This window comes from Salmo trutta, chromosome 37, assembly GCF_901001165.1.
Source record: "Salmo trutta chromosome 37, fSalTru1.1, whole genome shotgun sequence".
NCBI lineage: Eukaryota > Metazoa > Chordata > Actinopteri > Salmoniformes > Salmonidae > Salmo > Salmo trutta.
In genome coordinates, this window is record NC_042993.1 from 5,976,792 (window position 1) to 6,001,018 (window position 24,227).

Sequence of the window (24,227 nt, forward strand, 5' to 3'; positions counted from 1 at the left end):
GGGGTATGATAGGGGGAGACAGGGGTATGATAGGGGGGAGACAGGTGTATGATAGGGGGTAGACAGGAGTATGATATGGGGGAGACAGGGGTATGATATGGGGGAGACAGGGGTATGACAGGGGGGAGACAGGGGTATGATAGGGGGGAGACAGGGGTATGATAGGGGGAGACAGGGGTATGATAGGGGGGAGACAGGGGTATGATAGGGGGGAGACAGGGGTATGATAGGGGGGAGATAGGAGTATGATAGGGGGGAGACAGGGGTATGATAGGGGGAGACAGGGGTATGATAGGGGGGAGACAGGGGTATGATAGGGGGGAGACAGGGGTATGATAGGGGGGAGACAGGAGTTTGTAAAAATGACCGGTAAGTGAACCGGTAAAGAGGAAGGCTGGTGCCGTACCCATTACCTCCACTAATACCCAGACTGTCTGGCCTGATCAATGTTCCCACACCAACAGGATGCATTATCCCATTCCAGGCTTTTCAGGCCTTTGTGTGTGTGTGTGTGTGTGTGTGTGTGTGTGTGTGTGTGTGTGTGTGTGTGTGTGTGTGTGTGTGTGTGTGTGTGTGTGTGTGTTGAGACTCCACCCTGGCACTCAGTCATTGATCCAGGCCATTAAGGTATGTGGGTCTTTCTGTCCAGGGTCCTGAATGAGGATGTTCGATATGTCTGAGAATAGTGGCATTGGGAATGTAATGTCCAATGGATATAAAAGATAATAGCTTTTACAGTGTCTCCAGTGGCAGTCCAGATGAGTCGATATTCAACTGAGTATAGCTCGCAGACTCTACAGGACAGAGGTTGTCAAAGAAATAGCTGGTCTTTTCCGAACTAACATTTAGGGGAACTTGTATGTACATTTTTGGATTTTCATCAATTTTAGCAACAAGATCAGTCTATGTGGAAACCTTAGCAATGTTTGTCCTACCCCTGACCTGTGACATGTGACCTCTTTAAGTTGCTGTTTACTTACCAGCCGTGAGAGGTCACATGTTGCTGTCATAAGTCTCTGCTATAGCTTAATAAGATCAGCTCTTTAGTGGAAGACAGAGCTGTCATCTGCTTACTGACTCTCAGTTCAAGGGTCTTCACCATTAGGCCTATAAGGACAGCATGTCTACTGAACCATTAGGCCTATAAGGACAGCATGTCTACTGAACCATTAGGCCTATAAGGACAGCATGTCTACTGAACCATTAGGTCTATAAGGACAGCATGTCTACTGAACCATTAGGCCTATAAGGACAGCATGTCTACTGAACCATTAGGTATATACGGACAGCATGTCTACTGAACCATTAGGTATATAAGGACAGCATGTCTACTGAACCATTAGGTCTATAACCACTATAACCACAGCATGTCTACTGAGCCATTAGGCATGTAAGGACAGCATGTATACTGAACCATTAGGCCTATAAGGACAGCATGTCTACTGAACCATCAGGTCTTTAAGGACAGCATGTCTACTGAACCATTAGGCCTATAAGGACAGCATGTTTACTGAACCATTAGGCCTATAAGGACAGCATGTCTACTGAACCATTAGGCCTATAAGGACAGCATGTATACTGAACCATTAGGTCTATAAGGACAGCATGTATACTGAACCATTAGGCCTATAAGGACAGCATGTATACTGAACCATTAGGCCTATAAGGACAGCATGTATACTGAACCATTAGGCCTATAACCCCAGCATGTCTACTGAACCATTAGGTATATAAGGACAGCATGTATACTGAACCATTAGGCCTATAACCCCAGCATGTCTACTGAACCATTAGGTCTATAAGGACAGCATGTCTACTGAACCATTAGACCTATAACCACAGCATGTCTACTGAACCATTAGGCCTATAACGACAACATGTATACTGAACCATTAGGTATATAAGGACAGCATGTATACTGAACCATTAGGTCTATAAGGACAACATGTATACTGAACCATTAGGTATATAAGGACAGCATGTCTACTGAACCATTAGGTCTATAAAAACAGCATGTCTACTGAAACATCAGGTATATAAGGACAGCATGTCTACTGAACCATTAGGCCTATAAGGACAGCATGTCTACTGAACCATTAGGTATATAAGGACAGCATGTCTACTGAACCATTAGGTATATAAGGACAGCATGTCTACTGAACCATTAGACCTATAACCACAGCATGTCTACTGAACCATTAGGTATATAAGGACAGCATGTCTACTGAACCATTAGACCTATAAACACAGCATGTCTACTGAACCATTAGGTCTATAAGGACAGCATGTCTACTGAACCATTAGACCTATAACCACAGCATGTCTACTGAACCATTAGGTCTATAAGGACAGCATGTTTACTGACTCCTAACATTATTCCAAACCCTTATAGTAGAGTCTATTAGACACTATGAATGTCATATACTTATGGTGGTATAGTGTGTCTCAGCTTCTTTATTTCAAAGCACTTGTTGTAAAATAATTTCTCTGACACTGATATTTTTAGACAACCATAGCTTATGAAATGAACCCCCTTTCCCACAATACAAAACAATTTTACACTTTTTATGGGTCTCTGGATGTGAACTGTTTGGAACAATATTGGCTATTGAGAAATTATATTTGAGAGGTTGGTTGTCACCATTGTAAAAATATGATTCATTGGGAACATGACAGGACACCTGAGTAGTAAGTTTAAAACAATTCAGTTACTACTCAGTATCGGCAATCCTGGAAAGAGGCTGTAGGGTGCTGACTGCGTGGTAAGTGGACTACACTGCTCTCTGGTGGCTCAATTATAATGGACACATTACCCTCTGCTGGTTACTCCTACTCACTGCATGGCAGAAAACCTTTACAGATGGAATAAGAGAATCACATTTATACAGTTTGACCAAAACACATTTTTGTTATTCAAATGAAGGTAACAACAGAAACAAAGCTAACATTTTATTTGAGATAGTCCTTGTTGCTACGTTGCAAAATTACCTTGAAGATGATCCTTCCTTGAAAAGCAGAATGACCATCAGTAGTTTTCTGTTTCAGGAGTGAATTCTAAAAGACAACTACTCTTTACAGAGAACATTTAGGATAAACATGCTTTTACAGTGCCCTCAGGAAATAAACAGGTGAATACTTGGCAATAATTATCTGCAATCTCTAATGATCAAATATACTATTTACCTGCTTATTTCATAAACATGACACTCTAATGTGTTAAACTGCATTAAATGCATGATCACCAGTGTAATATTCACCCCAATGTACTAAGCTATCAAGTACAACACTCTCAACTGACATTCATATTATCAAGCAGAGGTATAATGCCCCTAGGGGGCACAGGGGCACGTGCCCCCTCAGATGTGTCCTGTTTTTATAAATAAAAAAATAAATAGCCTCCTAGCAATTTTATGAAGTTGGCTTTAGCTAGCCCAGATAGGTTCCCAATCTCCCAAACTCACAACTAGCTATAAAGAAGCCATTTCAGGCTATCAAACAAGTTAGAGTAGCTAGCTTGTCTAACTATCTTAGCTGGCATGTGTGCTGGCAAGGTTGGTAGACTTTAGAAAAGAGAGGAATTATTAAATGTACTGAATAAGACTCACATTCCTTTCAATCTTTTACCCAGATTTTTGGCAGAGATGTAGAGAAGAATATTTAGTTTCTTTAAAAAAAGAACCACCAGTCAGGAGGATACAGACAGTTCAAAAAGTATGCTTAGATATGCAGAAAAATATACAGATTTTTAACATAAAATTAAGCATAATGATCATGGCACTAGATTGCAGGAAAAAGCTGTTTCAGGGGTTTGAAAATTGCTAAATTATCCAACCACTCCCCCAGCCATCCTCACATACTTTGTGCCCTCTCAGATTTTTGGGGTACATGGGACCCCTGTTAAACCTTAGATTTATGGGGTACATGACGCCCCTGTTAAACAAACCTCAGATTTTTGGGGTACATGACCCCCCTGTAAAACCTCAGATTTTGGGGGTACATGACGCCCCTGTTAACAGGGACCAGAATTCTACAAGAATGACTAGCGATGGATGCTCCAAATAATTTATTGGATATCTGATCTCCAGCATAGTGAGGTGAAAGGACGTTTTGTCCTGAGTTGAGTTCCTACAGGTCTGTTAGTCTTTCAGTCTGCAATCTCCAAGGTAAGCATGGACGCCCCAACCTGGTAACTATACATCACCCACGCATGTCTTTTTGAAGACTCCTTACAGGTTTTTTTTATATTGAGAGGCTTGAGGATTCCTTGGTACCAGTCGTCCAATCTGTTGATGCTGTTTGTCAGAGAGGGTTGGGGCTGTCCTAAGTTCATGAGTTCACAGTTTTCAGATGGAGGGGGTTGTTCAGTCTTTCTCTATGGTTTGAAGGTGGAGGGGGTTGTTCAGTCTTTCTCTATGGTTTTCAGATGGAGGGGGTTGTACAGTCTTTCTCTATGGTTTTCAGATGGAGGGGGGTGTTTAGTCTCTCTCTATGGTTTTCAGATGGAGGGGGTTGTTCAGTCTTTCTCTATGGTTTTCAGATGGAGGGGGTTATTCAGTCTTTCTCCATGGTTTTCAGATGGAGGGGGGTGTTCAGTCTTTCTCTATGGTTTTCAGATGGAGGGGGGTGTTCAGTCTTTCTCTATAGTTTTCAGATGGAGGGGGTTGTTCAGTCTTTCTCTATAGTTTGAAGGTGGAGGGGGTTGTTCAGTCTTTCTCTATAGTTTTCAGGTGGAGGGGGGTGTTCAGTCTTTCTCTATGGTTTTCAGATGGAGGGGGTTGTTCAGTCTTTCTCTATGGTTTTCAGATGGAGGGGGTTGTTCAGTCTTTCTCTATGGTTTTCAGATGGAGGGGGGTGTTCAGTCTTTCTCTATGGTTTTCAGATGGAGGGGGTTGTTCAGTCTTTCTCTATGGTTTTCAGATGGAGGGGGTTGTTCAGTCTTTCTCTATAGTTTTCAGATGGAGGGGGTTGTTCAGTCTTTCTCTATAGTTTGAAGGTGGAGGGGGTTGTTCAGTCTTTCTCTATAGTTTTCAGGTGGAGGGGGGTGTTCAGTCTTTCTCTATGGTTTTCAGATGGAGGGGGTTGTTCAGTCTTTCTCTATAGTTTGAAGGTGGAGGGGGTTGTTCAGTCTTTCTCTATAGTTTGAAGGTGGAGGGGGTTGTTCAGTCTTTCTCTATAGTTTTCAGGTGGAGGGGGTTGTTCAGTCTTTTTCTATGTAACCCACCAGACGGGCACTCTCCTTCCAAAGCCTCTTGGCCACCACATCATCCCTCCCCTCTGGGGCGGTCTCCGTCATGGCACAGTCACTGAGACACACACAGACACACACACACACACAAATAACACGTTACAAGCCGGAGCTAAACAACCTTGACAACAATTGAAAACAATAAAATACTTGATGTCCATGTCCTATCCAGCACTACCTTCACCACAGAGCTTACCTGAAATAGCTGCCAGACTTGTGCTCCAGTCCTGGGGTGACAGCACAGTAGATGGAGGTCTGGGCACCCTGGGTGGGGGTCTTCATGAGGAGCATGGAGGGGGCTGACAGGATGGCCCTCAGCATGGGGAACCAGGTCTCCACGTGACGAGTCAGCTCTGTCCTGATCACCCCGGGATGCAGGCTGTAGGACGTCACCCCCGTACCTACCAGGGGACCAGATCCCAGTGTTTTACACCTCTACACTGTGTCTGGGAAAAGTCCTATCTGACAGTCAATTAAAACTCTTATTGGTGACAATATTGTTGTCGTAATGGTTGTAATAAATGTGCACAAGACCAAAGACAACCGAGGATATTTCTGTTTACCTTTCAACCTTCTGGCCAGCTCTCTGGAGAATAGCACGTTGGCCAGCTTGCTCTGCCTGTAACTGACCAGGGAGTTGTACGGCCTCTTGGCAAAGAAAAGATCATCAAACTGGATCTTACCTAGATGTAGGGAAATAGACTTTGTTTTTTTACATTGCATGGCACCTATATTATGGAAAGGCAGAAAAAAGTCCAATAGGCCGGTTTACCCCCTTTGTGTGCAATGCTAGACACATTGACCACACGGCTAGGGGCGGAGCTCTTGAGCTTCCCCAGAAGGAGATTGGTCAGTAGAAAGTGTCCGAGGTGATTGACAGCCAGTTGTGTCTCGAAGCCGTCCTCTGTTAGCCACTTAGGGCACATCATCACACCTGATGGAGACAACCATCATGATGAAGCGCTATATAACTGGAATCAACCATCCTTATCAGTCATAATGCCATAGAGCCAGCTTCCCATTCTAGGCCCGTATTAACAAAGCGTCTCAGAGTAAGAGTGTTAATCTAGGTCCCCCTGGTCCATGTAATCTTATTCATTATGATCTAAAAGGAAGAAAAAAATATCCTAGATCAGCACTTTTCCCTCTGAGATGTTTTGTGAATCTGGGCCCAGACATGGCTGTTCCAGAGGTTGCTGATGCTCACCGGCGTTGTTGATGAGTATATCTAGGCGATCCTCACTGGCAGTGAACTCTTTGGCCAACTCTCTGACAGAGTACATAGAGGCCAGGTCCAGGTGCCGCACTACAATGTTGCTGTTCCCCGTGGTCTGACGAATCTCGTCCGCCGCCCTCGCAGCCCGTGTCAGGTCCCGGCATGCCATCACCACCCGCGCCCCTGCAGCACCCCAAAGTCAGTTAGAGAAGGCACAAACACACAACACACGCCATCCCCCCACATCGCACATCCTGTCCAAAGAGTAGGGTACCTTGCTCCCAGTATTGCAACCATTTCCTGGGATGGGATGGTCGAAGGCAGCAATTTAACACCCTGCCTTAAAGTAGGTCAAACTGTGTCTTTACAGTATGACACACACACACTTGTGACATTGTGTACATAGCTACGTAATGTGATTGTGCCATACCTCTACGTGCCATGTCACGGCACGTTTCCTTGCCAATGCCGGTGTTGGCACCGGTGACCAATACCGTCTTGCCACGTAATTGGACTGAAGATCGACACACACCCCCAGCAATCCATTTTCTCAACAGAACAACGCCTGGCAGTGCAACAAACAACATGGAAAGAATTGATTCCCTCCCACATTATCGCTTGAAAGCTGTACACTTAAATAGCACCTTTTTTTCTAAAAAAGGTTCTTCGGTTCTTCTTCCAGGTAGAACCCTTTGGGTTCCATTTAGAACCCTTTCTACAGAGGGTTCTATATGGAACCCAAAAGTGTTCTACCTAAAACCTAAAAGGGTTCTAAATGGAACCAAAAATAGTTATTGTATGGGGACAGCCGAAGAACCCTTTTGGAACCCTTTTTTTCTAAGAGTGTAGTGGGTTAATTTGAGAGCAAAATAGGATGGCGACCAGGAATACGGACTAGATCTCTGACAGTGAAGCTCTGATGTCTGAGCTGATGATGTGTTTTTGGAGGAGGCAATGTATGTCTCTTAAAATCAAATTTTTCTGGGTGGACTGACAGAAACTCTGAGCATTTTAACATGCTCCTGGAATGTATGAATAGGAGTTAACTGTGCACTTGATATTAAGAGCTGGGATATTTTGGTGATAAAGAACTGTTAAAAAACATTGAATAACATCAAGATAACATCTTAATAACAGATTTCTGCAAAGAGAGCATAATTATCTGCTGGCAAATTTAGTAAGTGTTCTTCACAAATTAGAATTAACACAACCAATTTTGTTAATGTCTGTTTAATATTCAAAATAACAACAAAGTTATCGCTCTCTCTAATAAAACAATAATAAGAGAGACAAAAAGACAAACCAAGTTGAATGATAATAGAGAATGAAAATTATCTTTAGAGCCTTTTCTTTAAACCGTTAAATCGATTTAATATTCTGAGTGATTTCCTTGCCCCGCCTTCACATTTAATTCAAACTCTATTCTATATTTTTTTTACTTGGTTATTTCATTGTAACAAACACGCTTAAAATAGTACAATGAAAAACAAAGGCCATGACTTACAGATCACTGTGACCGCTATGACAGCGCCACACTTAACCGGCGCAGACGGATCAACTTCATCCCACATTTTATCCGTAGTCTAGGCAAAAGCCTGCCAGACCATAGGTGGACGGACCGAATACCGTCCGCCTTGGGAGACACCTCGTTCTAATCGAGGAATATTACGATGTTTGTCGGCTATGATGCTCTCATCTGAGAGCGAGGCTATTCATAGGTTTAAAGCAATTTAAATAGAGGGATTTAGCGTCTGTCTTCAGATTACGAAGAGATTACAATCGTATTCTCTAATGTATCATGGGCAATACGAGAACAGCAGTGGTGTCGAAATACAAAGTGTTATGTTACATCTCTAGGTGTGAACTGAGTGAGCCCAGTCCAGCGAATGAAAACGCTGCAAACAAATGTAAACATACCAATGCAAATGAATAGACAGAATTGTATAACAATGCATTTTACTAGAATACAATTCCTAGAACATGATCTGGCATAAAGACTATATCCATGTCATGCCGTTTAGGCTAACCTGCTGCCTACAATGATAAACTTTGACATCACAATGACGGGCTAATATCCTTATGTTTATAGGCTGCTGTGATAGTTGTTTGGTTAGGCTATTTGAGGTAAAACCTATTGCTGCATAACACATGTCCTTTATCAAATGTATAGGGACCAGAGGGAGATAGCATGCCTACTGTGCTGCACTGATGTATAGGGCCCAGAGGGAGATAGCATGCCTACTGTGCTGCACTGATGGGTTATGTTTGCTACCTCACAGCAATATTACTGGTCAATTCAGCGTTACAATAGCCTAAACCTATAACCTAAGAGAATAAAATTAAATATATATATATATATATACAATATATATATATATATATATACACACATTTCCAAAATACAGCACCAGTCAAAAGTTTGGACACACCTACTCATTCCAGGTTTTTTTCTTTATTTTTACTATTTTCTACATTATAGAATTCTACATTGTAGAATAATAGTGAAGGCATCAAAACTATGAAATGACACATATGGAATCATGTAGTAACCAAAAAAGTTAAACAAATCAAAATATATTTTATATTTGAGATTCTTCAAAGTAGCCACCATTTGCCTTGATGACAGCCTAGGCCTATAGCCTAAAAAAAAGTATTTTTGTAACATTGTTTTGTTGAGTGGACTACATGTACATGAATCCAAAAGTGAATCAATTATCCTGGATGATGACCCCTTCTCTCTTTCACACACACACACATTACATTGTTATGTCATTTTCTTGTGTTACTTTTAGATTATTATGATATTTTTTTTCAATTTAGTTTATTTAGAAAATATTTTCTTAACTCTATTTTTTGATCTGCATTGTTGGTAAGTAAGCATTTCACAGTAAGGTCTACACCTGTTGTATTCGGCGCATGTGACAAATAAAAAATTATTTGATTTGACACACGCAAGCACACACACAGTTCACTCTGTAAAATTGCAATGTGAGTATGTAACATTAATCAGCACATCAATAGTTCGTTTTCGAGAACCCAGCCATTTAGTTCTCAATTGAAAGTATGGACCACAGCTGGGTCAATGAACTACAATCCTGTCACTGTTTTAAAGTTTAGAAACGTTAATAATCTTCACTTCCGATAGTTTTGGAATCCTTTGTAACTTAACTTTCACATCAGGGTGGAATTTACATTTTTTACATTTTTTTTTTAGTCATTTAGCAGACGCTCTTATCCAGAGCGACTTACAGTGGTGAATGCATACATTTCATACAATTTCATACATATCATACATTTTTCTTTTCTGTGCTGGCCCCCCGTGGGAATCGAACCCACAACCCTGGTGTTGCAAACACCATGCTCTACCAACTGAGCTACAGGGAAGGCTATGGCTGGAATAATCTTTCAAATACAAAAAATACACTTACTGTATGCATTTTAGCAAAGTTGCATCATTGTTGCACACTGCATAATTTTCAAAAACATAGCCCCCAGCCAAAGTACAAAACTTCCTCTCCAGTTCCGCGCTATTGGAAATTGGAGGGAAGGGTAGTCTCGGTTTGAGGCAATGTTCTTTCCTAAACTGCACAGTAAATGTAGCTTTTGTATTTGAACAATTATTTCTTGCTTATATGAAAGTAAAATTCCAAATGTTTCCAAAATTGTATCGCGTGTGAGGTGTATTTGCATTTAGACAGCATTTTCTCAGGGTCTGAGCGTCTGGGCATTTTTCTCACAAGGCGAAAGAGGAAGTCCAATGGCTCAATGTAATGCAATGGAATTTGAGTCATGAATAAGGGCTAATCAATAGTATCATGAAAAACAAAATGGCTGCTTGCAGCTTCAATTAATTTGCCTTTAGTGAGTGAATGGATATTAGTATTGACACAAATTTGGTTGAAATTAATACTATTTCATGTATTTGAGTATTAATGACCGTGTTAGAAATGAATTGAATTGAATTAATTACGTTTTTAATGTAATTTATGAAAACAACGCAGTTTTAGGGCAACCCTATTTACTGAAATTTTGCTACGCCTCTCCTCTTTACATTGATGGAAGCCAATCACAGTGCAGATTTTAAAGCGGAAATGACGCAAAACTTTGTTTTGACCAATGTCATTTGCTGAAAGAGGTCTGTCTCCTTCATGCGGATTAATACGCCTCCAATGGGGAACATGTAGCCCACGAAGAATTTCTGTGTGTTCTAGTTTATTAGCGTTCTGTCTTCGTATTGGAAAGGGTAAGTATTTAACTGTAATAGTTTATGGTTTACTTTTAGTTTGTGTGTCACAAATTATATATATTTTTGTGCCGTAAATATACCTAATATGCACGCTAAACGTTACAGTGCAAAGGCATCAATAGCGTAGCCTACACGTTGTGAGTCAGTAGTAACATTACGCCGACGCAGAATGTATTTTACCCAAAATGTGGGGGGGTCTTATCTCTTTGGAATGCGAATATTGCATTACGAGATCATGTCTTCTGCAATACATGTATATAACTTGTTAGACTCACGGAACGAACAGCTGTTTTATTTGAGTCATGCACCTCAAATCTGTCATGCATGTAGAGAACTATTTTTGTCCCCCGCCCCTTTCGTAAATTTCCTAGTGGTTGCCAGGGACATTTAGCGAGAAATTCTATCACAATGAGCCAGAGAAGAATAATAGATTAACTAAATTTTATATATATTTTTTTTAAATGGGCCCCAAAAAATTGTCAGAGAAGCAATGTTTTCATTCAATACTTTAATATATACTGCTCAAAAAAATAAAGGGAACACTTAAACAACACATCCTAGATCTGAATGAAATAAATAATCTTATTAAATACTTTTTTCTTTACATAGTTGAATGTGCTGACAACAAAATCACACAAAAATAATCAATGGAAATCCAGTTTATCAACCCATGGAGGTCTGGATTTGGAGTCACACTCAAAATTAAAGTGGAAAACCACACTACAGGCTGATTCAACTTTGATGTAATGTCCTTAAAACAAGTCAAAATGAGGCTCAGTAGTGTGTGTGGCCTCCACGTGCCTGTATGATCTCCCTACAACGCCTGGGCATGCTCCTGATGAGGTGGCGGATGGTCTCCTGAGGGATCTCCTCCCAGACCTGGACTAAAGCATCCGCCAACTCCTGGACAGTCTGTGGTGCAACGTGGCGTTGGTGGATGGAGCGAGACATGATGTCCCAGACGTGCTCAATTGGATTCAGGTCTGGGGAACGGGCGGGCCAATCCATAGCATCAATGCCTTCCTCTTGCAGGAACTGCTGACACACTCCAGCCACATGAGGTCTAGCATTGTCTTGCATTAGGAGGAACCCAGGGCCAACCGCACCAGCATATGGTCTCACAAGGGGTCTGAGGATCTCATCTCGGTACCTAATGGCAGTAAGGCTACCTCTGGCGAGCACATGGAGGGCTGTTCGGCCCCCCCAAAGAAATGCCACCCCACGCCATGACTGACCCACCGCCAAACCGGTCATGCTGGAGGATGTTGCAGGCAGCAGAACGTTCTCCATGGCGTCTCCAGACTCTGTCACGTCTGTCACATGTGCTCAGTGTGAACCTGCTTTCATCTGTGAAGAGCACAGGGCGCCAGTGGTGAATTTGTCAATCTTGGTGTTCTCTGGCAAATGCCAAACGTCCTGCACGGTGTTGGGCTCTGGCAGTGCTCCTCCTGCTCCTCCTTGCACAAAGGCGGAGGTAGCGTCCTGCTGCTGGGTTGTTGCCCTCCTACGGCCTCCTCCACGTCTCCTGATGTACTGGCTTGTCTCCTGGTAGCGCCTCCATGCTCTGGACACTACGCTGACAGACACAGCAAACCTTCTTGCCACAGCTCGCATTGATGTGCCATCCTGGATGAGCTGCACTATCTGAGCCACTTGTGTGGGTTGTAGACTCCGTCTCATGCTACCACTAGAGTGAAAGCACCGCCAGCATTCAAAAGTGACCAAAACATCAGCCAGGAAGCATAGGAACTGAGAAGTGGTTTGTGGTCCCCACCTGCAGAACCACTCCTTTATTGGGGGTGTCTTGCTTATTGCCTATAATTTCCACCTGTTGTCTATTCCATTTGCACAACAGCATGTGAAATGTATTGTCAATCAGTGTTGCTTCCTAAGTGGACAGTTTGATTTCAAGGAAGTGTGATTGACTTGGAGTTACATTGTGTTGTTTAAGTGTTCCCTTTATTTTTTTGAGCAGTGTATATTTTTATATCTTTAGACATTCATTTTCATAAGATTATTTAAATCCTGGACAGATTTTCTATATTTCTGAACCCAAGTCTCTGAGTCACATTGTCATCCAATCAATAGGCTTTTTTTTTCTTCAATACTGTAGATTACGGCAGGTAGCCGGCAGGTAGCCTAGATCGAATCCCCGAGCTGACAAGGTAAAAATCTGTCATTCTGCCCCTGAACAAGGCAGTTAACCCACTGTTCGTTCCTAGGCCGTCATTGAAAATAAGAATTTGTTCTTAACTGACTTGCCTAGTTAAATAAAGGTAAAATAAAATAATAAATAAATAAAAGTTACACAAACACGTGACAGTTATAAAATACTGATATTTACTCAAGCAACAATGGCCTTTAATGTACTGTATGGTGTTCAGACACTGTTCTCTAGCGATAGATCTACACTTATGAGTGTACACTTACTAGACATTTTAACCATTCAGTGTGTCTTAGTTGTTTATTAGACATGATTTAATCCGTTCAGCAATATGGACGGCGATTTATTCATGGAGTGTGAGGAGGAGGAGCTGGAGCCATGGCAACAGATGTATGACGACGTGGAGGAGGAGTTGGAATTCATAGAGGGCGACAACGACAACGGTGAGCATGCCCATTGGCCAACTATTGCCACAGAGACAGACTGGCACACCCTTTTGACTGTCATCTTGGTGACGGACTGATCACTGCGTCCCTTGTCATGGTCTGAACATGTATGAATGGTCAATGACTCAGTCATATAGTCTGTTAGCATAAGACATGCGTCAAACTCATTCCACGGAGAGCCGAGTATCTGCGGGTTTTCGCTCCTCCCTTGTACTTGATTAATCAAATCAAAGTTTATTTGTCACATGTGCCGAATACAACAGGTGTAGACCTTACAGTGAAATGCTTACTTACAAGCCCTTAACCAACAATGCCGTTTTTAAAGAAATACCTACAAAATACATTTTTTGAAAAAAGTAAGAGATAAGAAAACAAGTAATTAAAGAGCTGCAGTGAAATAACAATAGTGAGACTATATACAGGGGGTTACCGGTACAGAGTCAGTGTGTCAATGTGTGGGGGCACCGGTGTCGAGGTAATTGAGATAATTATGTACATGCAGGTAGGGTTGTTAAAGTGGCTATGCATAGATAATAACAGAGTAGTAATACCCAGTAGTCTGGGTAGCCATTTGATTAGCTGTTCAGGAGTCTTATGGTTTGGGGGTAGAAGCTGTTTAGAAGCCTCTTGGACCTAGACATGGCGCTCTGGTACTGCTTGCTGTGCAGTAGCAGAGAGAACAGTCTATGACTAGGGTGGCTGGAGTCTTTGACGATTTTTAGGGCTTCCTCTGACACCGCCTGGTATAGAGATCCTGGATGGCAGGCAGCTTAGCCCCAGTGATGTACTGGGCCGTACGCACTACCCTCTGAAGTGCCTTGCGGTCGGAGGCCAAGCAGTTGCCATACCAGGCAGTGATGCAAAAATGTTGAGGAACAGCGTGGCGGATGTGTTGTACCCTTACCATCTGGGGGAGGCCCGTCAGGAAGTCTAGGATCCAGTTGCAGAGGGAGCTGTTTAGTCCCAGGGTCCTGAGCTTAGTGATGAGTTTTGAGGGCACTATGGTGTTGAACGCTGAATAACATTCTCACATAGGTGTTCCTTTTGTCCAGGTGGGAAAGGGCAGTGTGGAGTGCAGTAGAGATGGCATCATCTGTGGATCTGTTGGTGCGGTATGCAAATTGGAGTAAGTCTAGGGTTTCTGGGATAATGGTGTTGATGTGAGCCATGACCAACTTTCAGAGTATTTCATGGCTACAGACGTGAGTGCTACGGGTCTGTAGTCATTTAGGCAGGTCACCTTAGTGTTCTTGGGCACAGGCACTATGGTGGTCTGCTTGAAACATGTTGGTATTACAGACTCAGACAGGGAGAGGTTGAAAATGTCAGTGAAGACACTTGCCAGTTGGTCAGCGCTTGATCTGAGTGCACGTCCTGGTAATCCGTCTGGCTCTGCGGCCTTGTGAGTGTTGACCTGTTTAAAGGTCTTACTCACATCGGCTGCGGAGAGCGTGATCACACAGTCATCCGGAACAGTTGATGCTCTCATGCATGTTTCAGTGTTACTTGCCTCGAAGCGAGCATAGAAGTTATTTAGCTCGTCTGGTAGGCTCTCGGCTGTGCTTACCTTTGTAGTCTGTAATAGTTTGCAAGCCCTGCCACATCCGACGAGTGTCGGAACAGCCGGTGTAGTACGATTCGATTGATGAATTAAGGTCAGTAATTAGTAAGGAACTCCCCTCACCTGGTTGTCTAGGTCTTCATTGAAAGGAAACACCAAAAACCAGCAGACACTAGGTCCTCCATGGAATGAGTTTGACACCCCTGGCATAGGACTATGCTGTGAATGTAAATAAAGTCAACGTTTATTTGGCCTGTGCACAGGATACAGCAAGGGTAAATAGTACAGTGAAATGCTTACTTGCAAGCTTTTCCTCAACAATGGAATAGTCAATATCAATGGTAAAGAAGTAAGAAATACAGAATAGAAACTTAAAGAAAGAGCTCAGAATCAATACTAGGTGAGATCAGATAAAAACACGAGAATGGACGCTAATTCTCATGTAGTTCAACTGTACCTTGCTGTTTATGCCATTGTGTGTTTCCTGCAGTCTGTGAAGCCCTCTTTTTCTCCTCGACATCCCGAGAGACTCCAATTCCCAGCATACCCTCCCTCACTCCCTCAGCTGCACAGCGTGTCCCGGCAATGGTTTCCAACACAGTCCCGTCCTCCTCCTCTGTCTTGCAGCGCACCACTACAGCACGTGAGTTGATGTTTTGGGGGAAGCATGGTGTCTCAAACGCACACTGCCCAAAGGTTAAAACAGCTGTCGTTACTTTCAGAAACACAGGAAAAGCTCAGGAATTGATTTTCATTATTTGATTGTACAGGAGTATTTATAAATGTGTTATACACCTTGGAGTCAGAAACTAAAGAGAATGCACAAGCTGCTCCTTTTTAAAGTGGCAACACTACTGATTATACTATACAGTAGGCCTACCCTTAGAACTGAGGGCTGAAGCAGTTGTAGCAGACATGAGTCATGGTCTCGTGATGAGGTAGCCCAGGCCTACGACTTCAAAATCAGTTTCATTCTCAGCAAAGGGGGAATGTCCTCTTGGTCTAACGGTCAAGACATTGGTTTCTCCCTTGGTAGACCAAGGGAGAAATCAGATCCCGCCCTGGACACTAACCACTAGGTTGTCCCCCTTCCTCTGTGTCCCTCAGCTCCTGTGTCGTCATCGGTGTTACCTCAATTTATGGTCCCCACGGGAGTCCCTGGTATGCCCTCTCTGGTGCCATCTGGCATGGTCCAGGGACAACAGCTGATCCAGATCCAAACCCCTACAGGTCTGAGCACCATGCTACTGCCCACAGCTGTTAACCCTGGTGCCGGCCCGGCCAATGCCCAGCAGATCTACTTCACCCAGGTACGGGCTGCATCACTGCTCACGGATCTTCTCTGGCCTGCTTTGGTTCAGCTCAGCAAGGTGGAATGCATTTAAGAATGTATTTAACTTCATCTCATTACTATATCTCACAGGGTTTCCCGGTCCGAAACGTCAGGCCTGGGCAGAACCCTATGGGGATAGTTCTGAATTTACAGCAAGGCCAGATGATTCGACCCATCACCCTACTCTCTGGTAATTGTATATCTTTAATTTCATCATCTTTATCCAATGCTGTTTTCACAGAGCTACGATAGACATACAGGGGTCTCAAAAGTCTCCAGGAAGCAAGTTATTGACAGCAGCCATTTTGGACAACATGGTGTACAGTAACACCATTTTGTTAACAGCCCCCTCTCTCCTATGGTAGGACCTGGAGGGCAGTTCTTTGCTCCGTCTATGGGGATGCCTCAGGTTGTGACCCAGCCTGCACAGATTAGGCCCACTGCTGGCCCCAGTGGTGTTTTACGGCAGGTGGCGCCCAGCACCTTTGCCACTATGCAAATCCCTGCCACCCTCACCATCCGCGGGGCCAGTCACGCCCCCCTCACCACCACGGCTAGCACCATGGGCACCCGGCCCACTCTACTCAACACTTCCTCACAACCTCAGATTTGTAAGTTCTTATTTTATGGGTGGGTCCAGATTCAAAGAAGTACAGCTTTTGTATCTATAGTGAAATCTGTTGAACATCCCCTGCTTTCCTTTGTGCTATAGTGAAATGGAACCAAGTCCCAGTCGCTCTCCAATCGCAGCTTCTGCAGATCGTCAAGAGCAACAGCCAGGCCCATGTATCCGTGGCCACGCCCCTGACACAGGGCAACACCAAAGGTACAGTAATTACATCCATATCAGATCTATTGCTCATTATCATATGCCCTCGCTGGTTCTAAGTGTAAAAATGTCGCTGAACAGAACATCGGGCAAACGTTTCCCTGTTCTGTTTGTTTTACAGTTGATCAGGAGGTGAAGATATGCCCCCGATGTGGAGCCCAATTCAAAATGCAAGAAGCACTTCAAGGACATATGTGTGTAAGAAGCTTAATCATATGCACCATAGAACATTCCAGATATTAAACCATGAACATTCACCACTAGTAATGATGAGCATGATGGCAATTTAAACCTCATTGAATTCCCCCCTCACAGTTCTGCTTTCCAGACCTGGTCAATACTGCTGGGCCTTCCAGCAGCAGTGGCACTCAGAACCCCCTGCCAGAACGGGCTCCCAGCTCCAACCCAGAACCTCCGCCTAAGGTGGTTATGCTAGTGGATGATTTCTACTATGGCCACTTCGCGGGCCAACAGTCCCTGGTCGACAGCCAGCCCACCAAGCTGCACTACTCCTTCAAATGTGCCATCTGTCCCAAGATGTTCAATAGCAACATTAGGTGAGGATGGGGTCACCTGCTCCACACACACACACACACACACACACACACACACACACACACACACACACACACACACACACACACACACACACACACACACACACAGTATGTACACATACAGGCTGACCATAAATTGATTTGAAATGACAACATTTAGGTGCAGAAGTGTCAATCAAATGTTTGCATGTGATATATTGCCACAAAAGTATCTGGACAACTTATTCAAATGTTGGAACTATGCGAATGCAAATCTAAATTGATGGAAGGATGTTAACTGTGTGTGTGCTCGGCAGGGTGATGGACCACATGAAGCAGCACCCAGAGATGACTAAATGGGTGGACCAGCTGACCTCCTGCCATCACTGCTTCCGCCAGTTCTCTACCAGCGCCCAGCTCCAGTACCATGTGGAGAAAGCCCACGGGCCCACTCAGTCTTCCAGTACGCCCTCACATATTACCATACTTACATATTCACCTGTTGTTAAATATGCATCCTGTGAGATATATATATTTTTTTATGGTAAAACGAAGTTGCATTTGATGGACGATTTCTGATTGTTTTCTCTGTTGACCGTGCAGCCTGTTGTAAGATCTGTGAGTGGGCGTTTGAGAGTGAGCCTGTGTTCCTGCATCACATGAAGAACACCCACAAACCAGGAGAGATGCCCTATATTTGCCAGGTTGGTAACCTTTCACCTCCAGTTAAACAGGATAGAATAAATGCTGGCCTCTCCATTTACTCTCAGAACCACACCTTCCTGAAATCCCATCCCTTCTTCTTTTCAAGGTGTGTCGGTACCGGTCTTCTTTCTTTTCTGATGTGTACAACCACTTCTGTACCAATCATGCAAAGACATGCAACCATCTGTGTGTCTACTGTCTGAAGGTCTTCAAGAGCCCCAACTCCTACCAGCAGCACTACATACGACACCAGGTAGAGGAACAACCCAGGCCAATTACATTTTACGTCATTTAGCAGACGCTCTTATCCAGAGCAATTTACATACATTTTCTCGTACTGGTCCCCCGTGGGAATCAAACCCACAACCCTGGTCTTGCAAGTGCCATGCTCTACCAACTGAGAGACACAGGACCATAAAAAAGTAAGGATCGTTCCCAAACTTAAATCAGTTCTACCAAATCTCTATCAACATGTTAAATGTCAACCAGAGGGAAAAAAATTCTAGATCACCTGTACTCCACACACAGAGACGCGTTAAAGCTCTCCCTCGCCTTCCATTTGGTAAATCTGACCACAACTCTATCCTCCTGTTTCCTGCTTACAAGCAAAAATTAAAGCAGGAAGCACCAGTGACTCGGTCTATAAAAAAAAAATTGTCAGATGAAGCAGATGCTAAACTACAGGACTGTTTTGTTATCACAGACTGGAACATGTTCCGGGATTCTTCCGATGACATTGAGGAATACACCACATCCGTCACTGGCTTTATCAATAAGTGCATTGAGGACATCGTCCCCACAGTGACTGTACGTACATACCCCAACCAGAAGCCATGGATTACAGGCAACATTCGCGCTAAAGGTGGAGCTGCCGCATTCAAGGAGCGGGACTCTAACCCGGAAGCTTACAAGAAATTCCGCTATGCCCTGCGACGAACCATCAAACAGGCAAAGCGTCAATACAGGGCTAAGATTGAATCATGCTACACCGGCTCCGACGCTCGTCAGATGTGGCAGGGCTTGCAAACTATTACAGACTACAAAGGGAAGCACAGCCGCGAGCTGCCCAGTGACACGAGCCTACCAGACGAGCTAAATCACTTCTATGCTCGCTTTGAGGCGAGCAACACTGAGGCATGCATGAGAGCATCAGCTGTTCCGGACAACTGTGTGATCACGCTCTCCGTAGCCGACGTGAGTAAGACCTTGAAACAGGTCAACATTCTCAAGGCTGCGGGGCCAGATGGATTACCAGGACGTGTGCTCCGGGCATGTGCTGACCAACTGGCAGGTGTCTTCACTGACATTTTCAACATGTCCCTGATTGAGTCTGTATTACCAACATGCTTCAAGCAGACCACCATAGTCCCTGTGCCCAAGAACACAAAGGCAACCTGCCTAAATGACTACAGACCCATAGCACTCACGTCCGTAGCCATGAAGTGCTTTGAAAGGCTGGTAATGGCTCACATCAACACAATCATCCCAGAAACCCTAGACCCACTCCAATTTGCATACCGCCCAAACAGATCCACAGATGATGCAATCTCTATTGCACTCCACACTGCCCTTTCCCACCTGGACAAAAGGAACACCTATGTGAGAATGCTATTCATTGACTACAGCTCAGCATTCAACACCATAGTACCCTCAAAGCTCATCACTAAGCTAAGGAACCTGGGACTAAACACCTCCCTCTGCAACTGGATCCTGGACTTTCCTGACGGGTCGCCTCCAGGTGGTAAGAGTAGGCAGCAACACATCTGCCACGCTGATCCTCAACACTGGAGCTCCCCAGGGGTGCGTGCTCAGTCCCCTCCTGTACTCCCTGTTCAGCCACGACTGCATGGCCAGGCACGACTCCAACATCATCATTAAGTTTGCTGACGACACAACAGTGGTAGGCCTGATCACCGACAATGACGAGACAGCCTATAGGGAGGAGGTCAGAGACATGGCCGGGTGGTGCCAGAATAACGACCTATCCCTCAACGTAACCAAGACTAAGGAGATGATTGTGGACTACAGGAAAAGGAGCACCGAGCACGTCCCCATTCTCATTGACGGGGCTGTAGTGGAGCAGGTTGAGAGCTTGAAATTCCTTGGTGTCCACATCACCAACAAAATAACATGGTCCAAGCACACCAAGACAGTCATGAAGAGGGCACGACAAAGCCTATTCCCCTCAGGAAACTAAAAAGATTTGGCATGGGTCCTGAGATCCTCAAAAGGTTCTACAGCTGCAACATCGAGAGCATCCTGACCGGTTGCATCACTTCCTGGTACGACAATTGCTCGGCCTCCGATCGCAAGGCACTTCAGAGGGTAGTGCGTACGGCCCAGTACATCACTGGGGCAAAGCTGCCTGCCATCCAGGACCTCTACACCAGGCGGTGTCAGAGGAAGGCCCTGAAAAATGTCAAAGACCCCAGCCACCCCAGTCATAGACTGTTGTCTCTACTACCGCATGGCAAGCGGTACCGGAGTGCCAAGTCTAGGACAAAAAGGCTTCTCAACAGATTTTACCCCCAAGCCATAAGACTCCTGAACAGGTAACCAAATGGCTACCCGGACTATTTGCATTGTGCCCCCCCCCCTCCGCTACTCTCTGTTTATCTTATATGCATAGTCACTTTAACTATACATTCATGTACATACTACCTCAATTGGCCCGACCAACCAGTGCTTCCGAACATTGGCTAACCGGGCTGTCTGCATTGTGTCCCGCCACCCGCCAACCCCTCTTTTTACGCTACTGCTACTCTCTGTTCATCATATATGCATAGTCACTTTAACCATATCTACATGTACATACTACCTCAATAAGCCTGACTAACCGGTGTCTGTATATAGCCTTGCTACTGTTATTTTCAAATGTCTTTTTACTGTTGTTTTATTTCTTTACTTACCTACACACACACACATACCTTTTTTTTTGCACTATTGGTTAAAGCCTGTAAGTAAGCATTTCACTGTAAGGTCTACACCTGTTGTATTTGGCGCACATGACAAATAAACTTTGATTTGATTTAAAACTGTTGTAAAGAATTTACTTAAAGGAAGGTCTTTTTTTTAAAGTGCAAAAAAGTATTTTTGGCCTGGTTTCCCACACTCATATTATACCTAGTCTTAGATTAAACACCAATCTCAACAGAGAATCTTCATTGTAAGTGTGTATTTAGTCCAGGACTAGGATTAATCTGGGTCTGGGAAACCGGTCCCATATGTTTTATAAAGGCAGTGATACTGCAAAGTAAGCGTTGCAAGAAAAAGTGTTTTGTAAAACTCTTGTACAAAGACAAAAAGAGATCACAGTTTCTTCTGCAGTTTATGTATAGCCTTGAAACGCTGAAACCAACTCTTGATTTTTCAGGCCAGTAGAGCGAGTCACTGCAACAAGTGCCGTTTGCAGTTCCTCTCTGCCACGGACAGGATGGAGCACAAAACCCACAGCCACAGGACCTTCCGCAAACCCAAGCAGCTGGAGGGGCTCCAACCTGGGACTAAAGTGAGTTGATGAACAGCTTAATTTCACTGATTAGACCTTCTCTTAATTGTGCCACAAAGTGGCGTCATCCACAGAGAAATGTCTTGCCACTTTATCTACACTCTTAGTAGAAAAGGTGCTTTCAAGAACCTAAAAGGATTCTTCTGCTGTTCCCATAGGAGAACCTTTGAAGAACCTTTTTTTGGTTCCAGGTAGAACCCTTTTTGGTTCCATGTAGAATCCTTACAGAGGGTTCAACATGGAACCCAAAATAAGGGTTCTACATGGAACCCAAAAGGGTTCTCCTATGGGGATAGCCGAAAAACCCTTTTGGAACCCTTTTTTCTAAGAGTGTAGAGATTCAGGCAATTGACTTGTTGGACAGAACAACGGTTAACCAAAAAGAAATGCATGTCCTAGATCAAGAAGGAGTTATATTAGTATAGGTATAGTATTCATTAGTAAAATGGGGTTAAACACTGTGTTGTATTCTTGTCTGTGTACTTAGGTGACCATCAGGGCATATTCCCACCACAAGGGACAGTTGCCCAAGAATGTACCTATGGACTATAAGACGACAGGCCCCACTCCTCAGGCAGGCCAGACCTACACCAACATACAACATAATCTACAACATCATACCAAACCACCTCCACAAACAACCAAAACCACCATGAGGAGATCCATCAAGCAGTTGGACCTGCTCACCAAGTTTCAGAAACGGAGGTGAATAATAGTCATATTGTTGTGCATGGAGCGACTACAAATCCCAGGAGGTCTTCTATCATTCATCTCAGACTTAGTTTTTGATTGAGAAGTGTGACAGTAGCGCCAGCGCTGAGAGCAGGTATAAATATAATCATCATTTGGTGGGTGTTTGTATTTGTTATTTTTCACACATGTACAAGTGTGTATTAATACGTGTGTGTGTGTGTGTGTGAATTGGAAATACATTTTTTTTGTTGCATATCCCAACTCTCCCTGAGACACCCTTGGAGGGTTGGCTCACGGCCAGGGTGATGTATAAACGCATATATTGTGGCTGAAGTGTCTGACCTCTGTGTGACCTCTACAGTGTGTCTCTAGTCAAGCAGCGGTGCATGGAGTGCAGCTCAGACGTACCCAGCTTCCCCGACCACTACCCCACCTTCGTCCACTGTGCCGTGTGCCCCTACAGCACCTGCTGCTCGCGCTCCTACGCAGACCACATGATTACGTGAGTCAAGCTTCAATATAGATCATGTTTTATTAGTTAAAGAAACAATAGTTCATTCATTGATCATAGATGACTTGGACAGTTTGATAGCGTTCATTTCTCTTGTTGCAGAAATCATGCACCACGTATGAAAACCAACCGGGTCCCCCTGCACAAGCGGCCACCCCCTTGGTAATGGACACTTTTTCCGCTGTGTTGTTTTTTATATTTTTTGCCTTGCCAGTTACTAGGGATACTTGCCAACATCCTCTCCCTCTGTTCCACACAGCTATTTGAAGCTGTGGTGTGAGGTCTGTGACTTCAGCTCTCAGACAGGTGACCTTATGGCCAAGCACCTGGCCCAGGACCCAAGTCACGGCTCCAGCACCTGCACACCAAACGGTAGGTGTCTTCAAGCTCCTCACACAACTCCAAACAGATAGCATTTGCATGTCAGTTTTACCATGGAAGGAGAGATGCTTTATATTTGCAGTTTAGAAAATGTTTTGAAATTGCTAGCACAATTTAAAGTGTATACTAATAAGTACAATGCATAAGCATTTAGATATTAACATTTATACACCATTAATCTTATTCATTAAACGTACTATAACTTATAACCAGGATGGCGACACCCTAACAAAATGTATCTATTCATGGTGACATTTTGTGCAAAATGTGCCAGCAAAAGAGCCACATGATTTGACAACGATATCTAGTTGTAGTAGATTGCTGTCTTTATATTTTTCTGTTTATTTCGTTGTTTAACTTGGCCTGATGCCAAGTGTTTTGTTGCACAAAGTGTTGAGCTTATCTCCCCTTGTGAACACTGGAAGACATGGTAGGATTCACACCAGATATTGTACAGTAGGAGACATGGTAGGATTCACACCAGATATTGTACAGTGAGAGACATGGTTCACACCAGATATTGTACAGTAGGAGACATGGTAGGATTCACACCAGATATTGTACAGTAGGAGACATGGTAGGATTTCCCACCAGATATTGTACAGTAGGAGACATGGTAGGATTCACACCAGATATTGTACAGTAGGAGACATGGTAGGATTCACACCAGATATTGTACAGTAGGAGACATGGTAGGATTCACACCAGATATTGTACAGTAGGAGACATGGTAGGATTCACACCAGATATTGTACAGTAGGAGACATGGTAGGATTCACACCAGATATTGTACAGTAGGAGACATGGTAGGATTCACACCAGATATTGTACAGTAGGAGACATGGTAGGATTC

At 43.9% G+C, this 24,227-nt stretch overlaps 1 protein-coding gene across 1 annotated transcript; it reads right to left on the reverse strand.

Moving 5' to 3' along the window:
* Positions 1-4,048: 4,048 nt before the first annotated feature.
* Positions 4,049-8,274, reverse strand: LOC115177250 (retinol dehydrogenase 12-like). Its single transcript, XM_029737857.1, has 7 exons — positions 7,966-8,274; positions 6,892-7,026; positions 6,453-6,644; positions 6,018-6,179; positions 5,809-5,928; positions 5,442-5,646; positions 4,049-5,303 (listed from the first exon to the last, which is right to left on the reverse strand). Exons 1-7 carry the CDS (start codon positions 8,030-8,032, stop codon positions 5,198-5,200), a joined length of 987 nt encoding a protein of 328 aa, XP_029593717.1. The 5' UTR covers positions 8,033-8,274; the 3' UTR covers positions 4,049-5,197.
* Between the last annotated feature and the right edge of the window lie 15,953 nt (positions 8,275-24,227).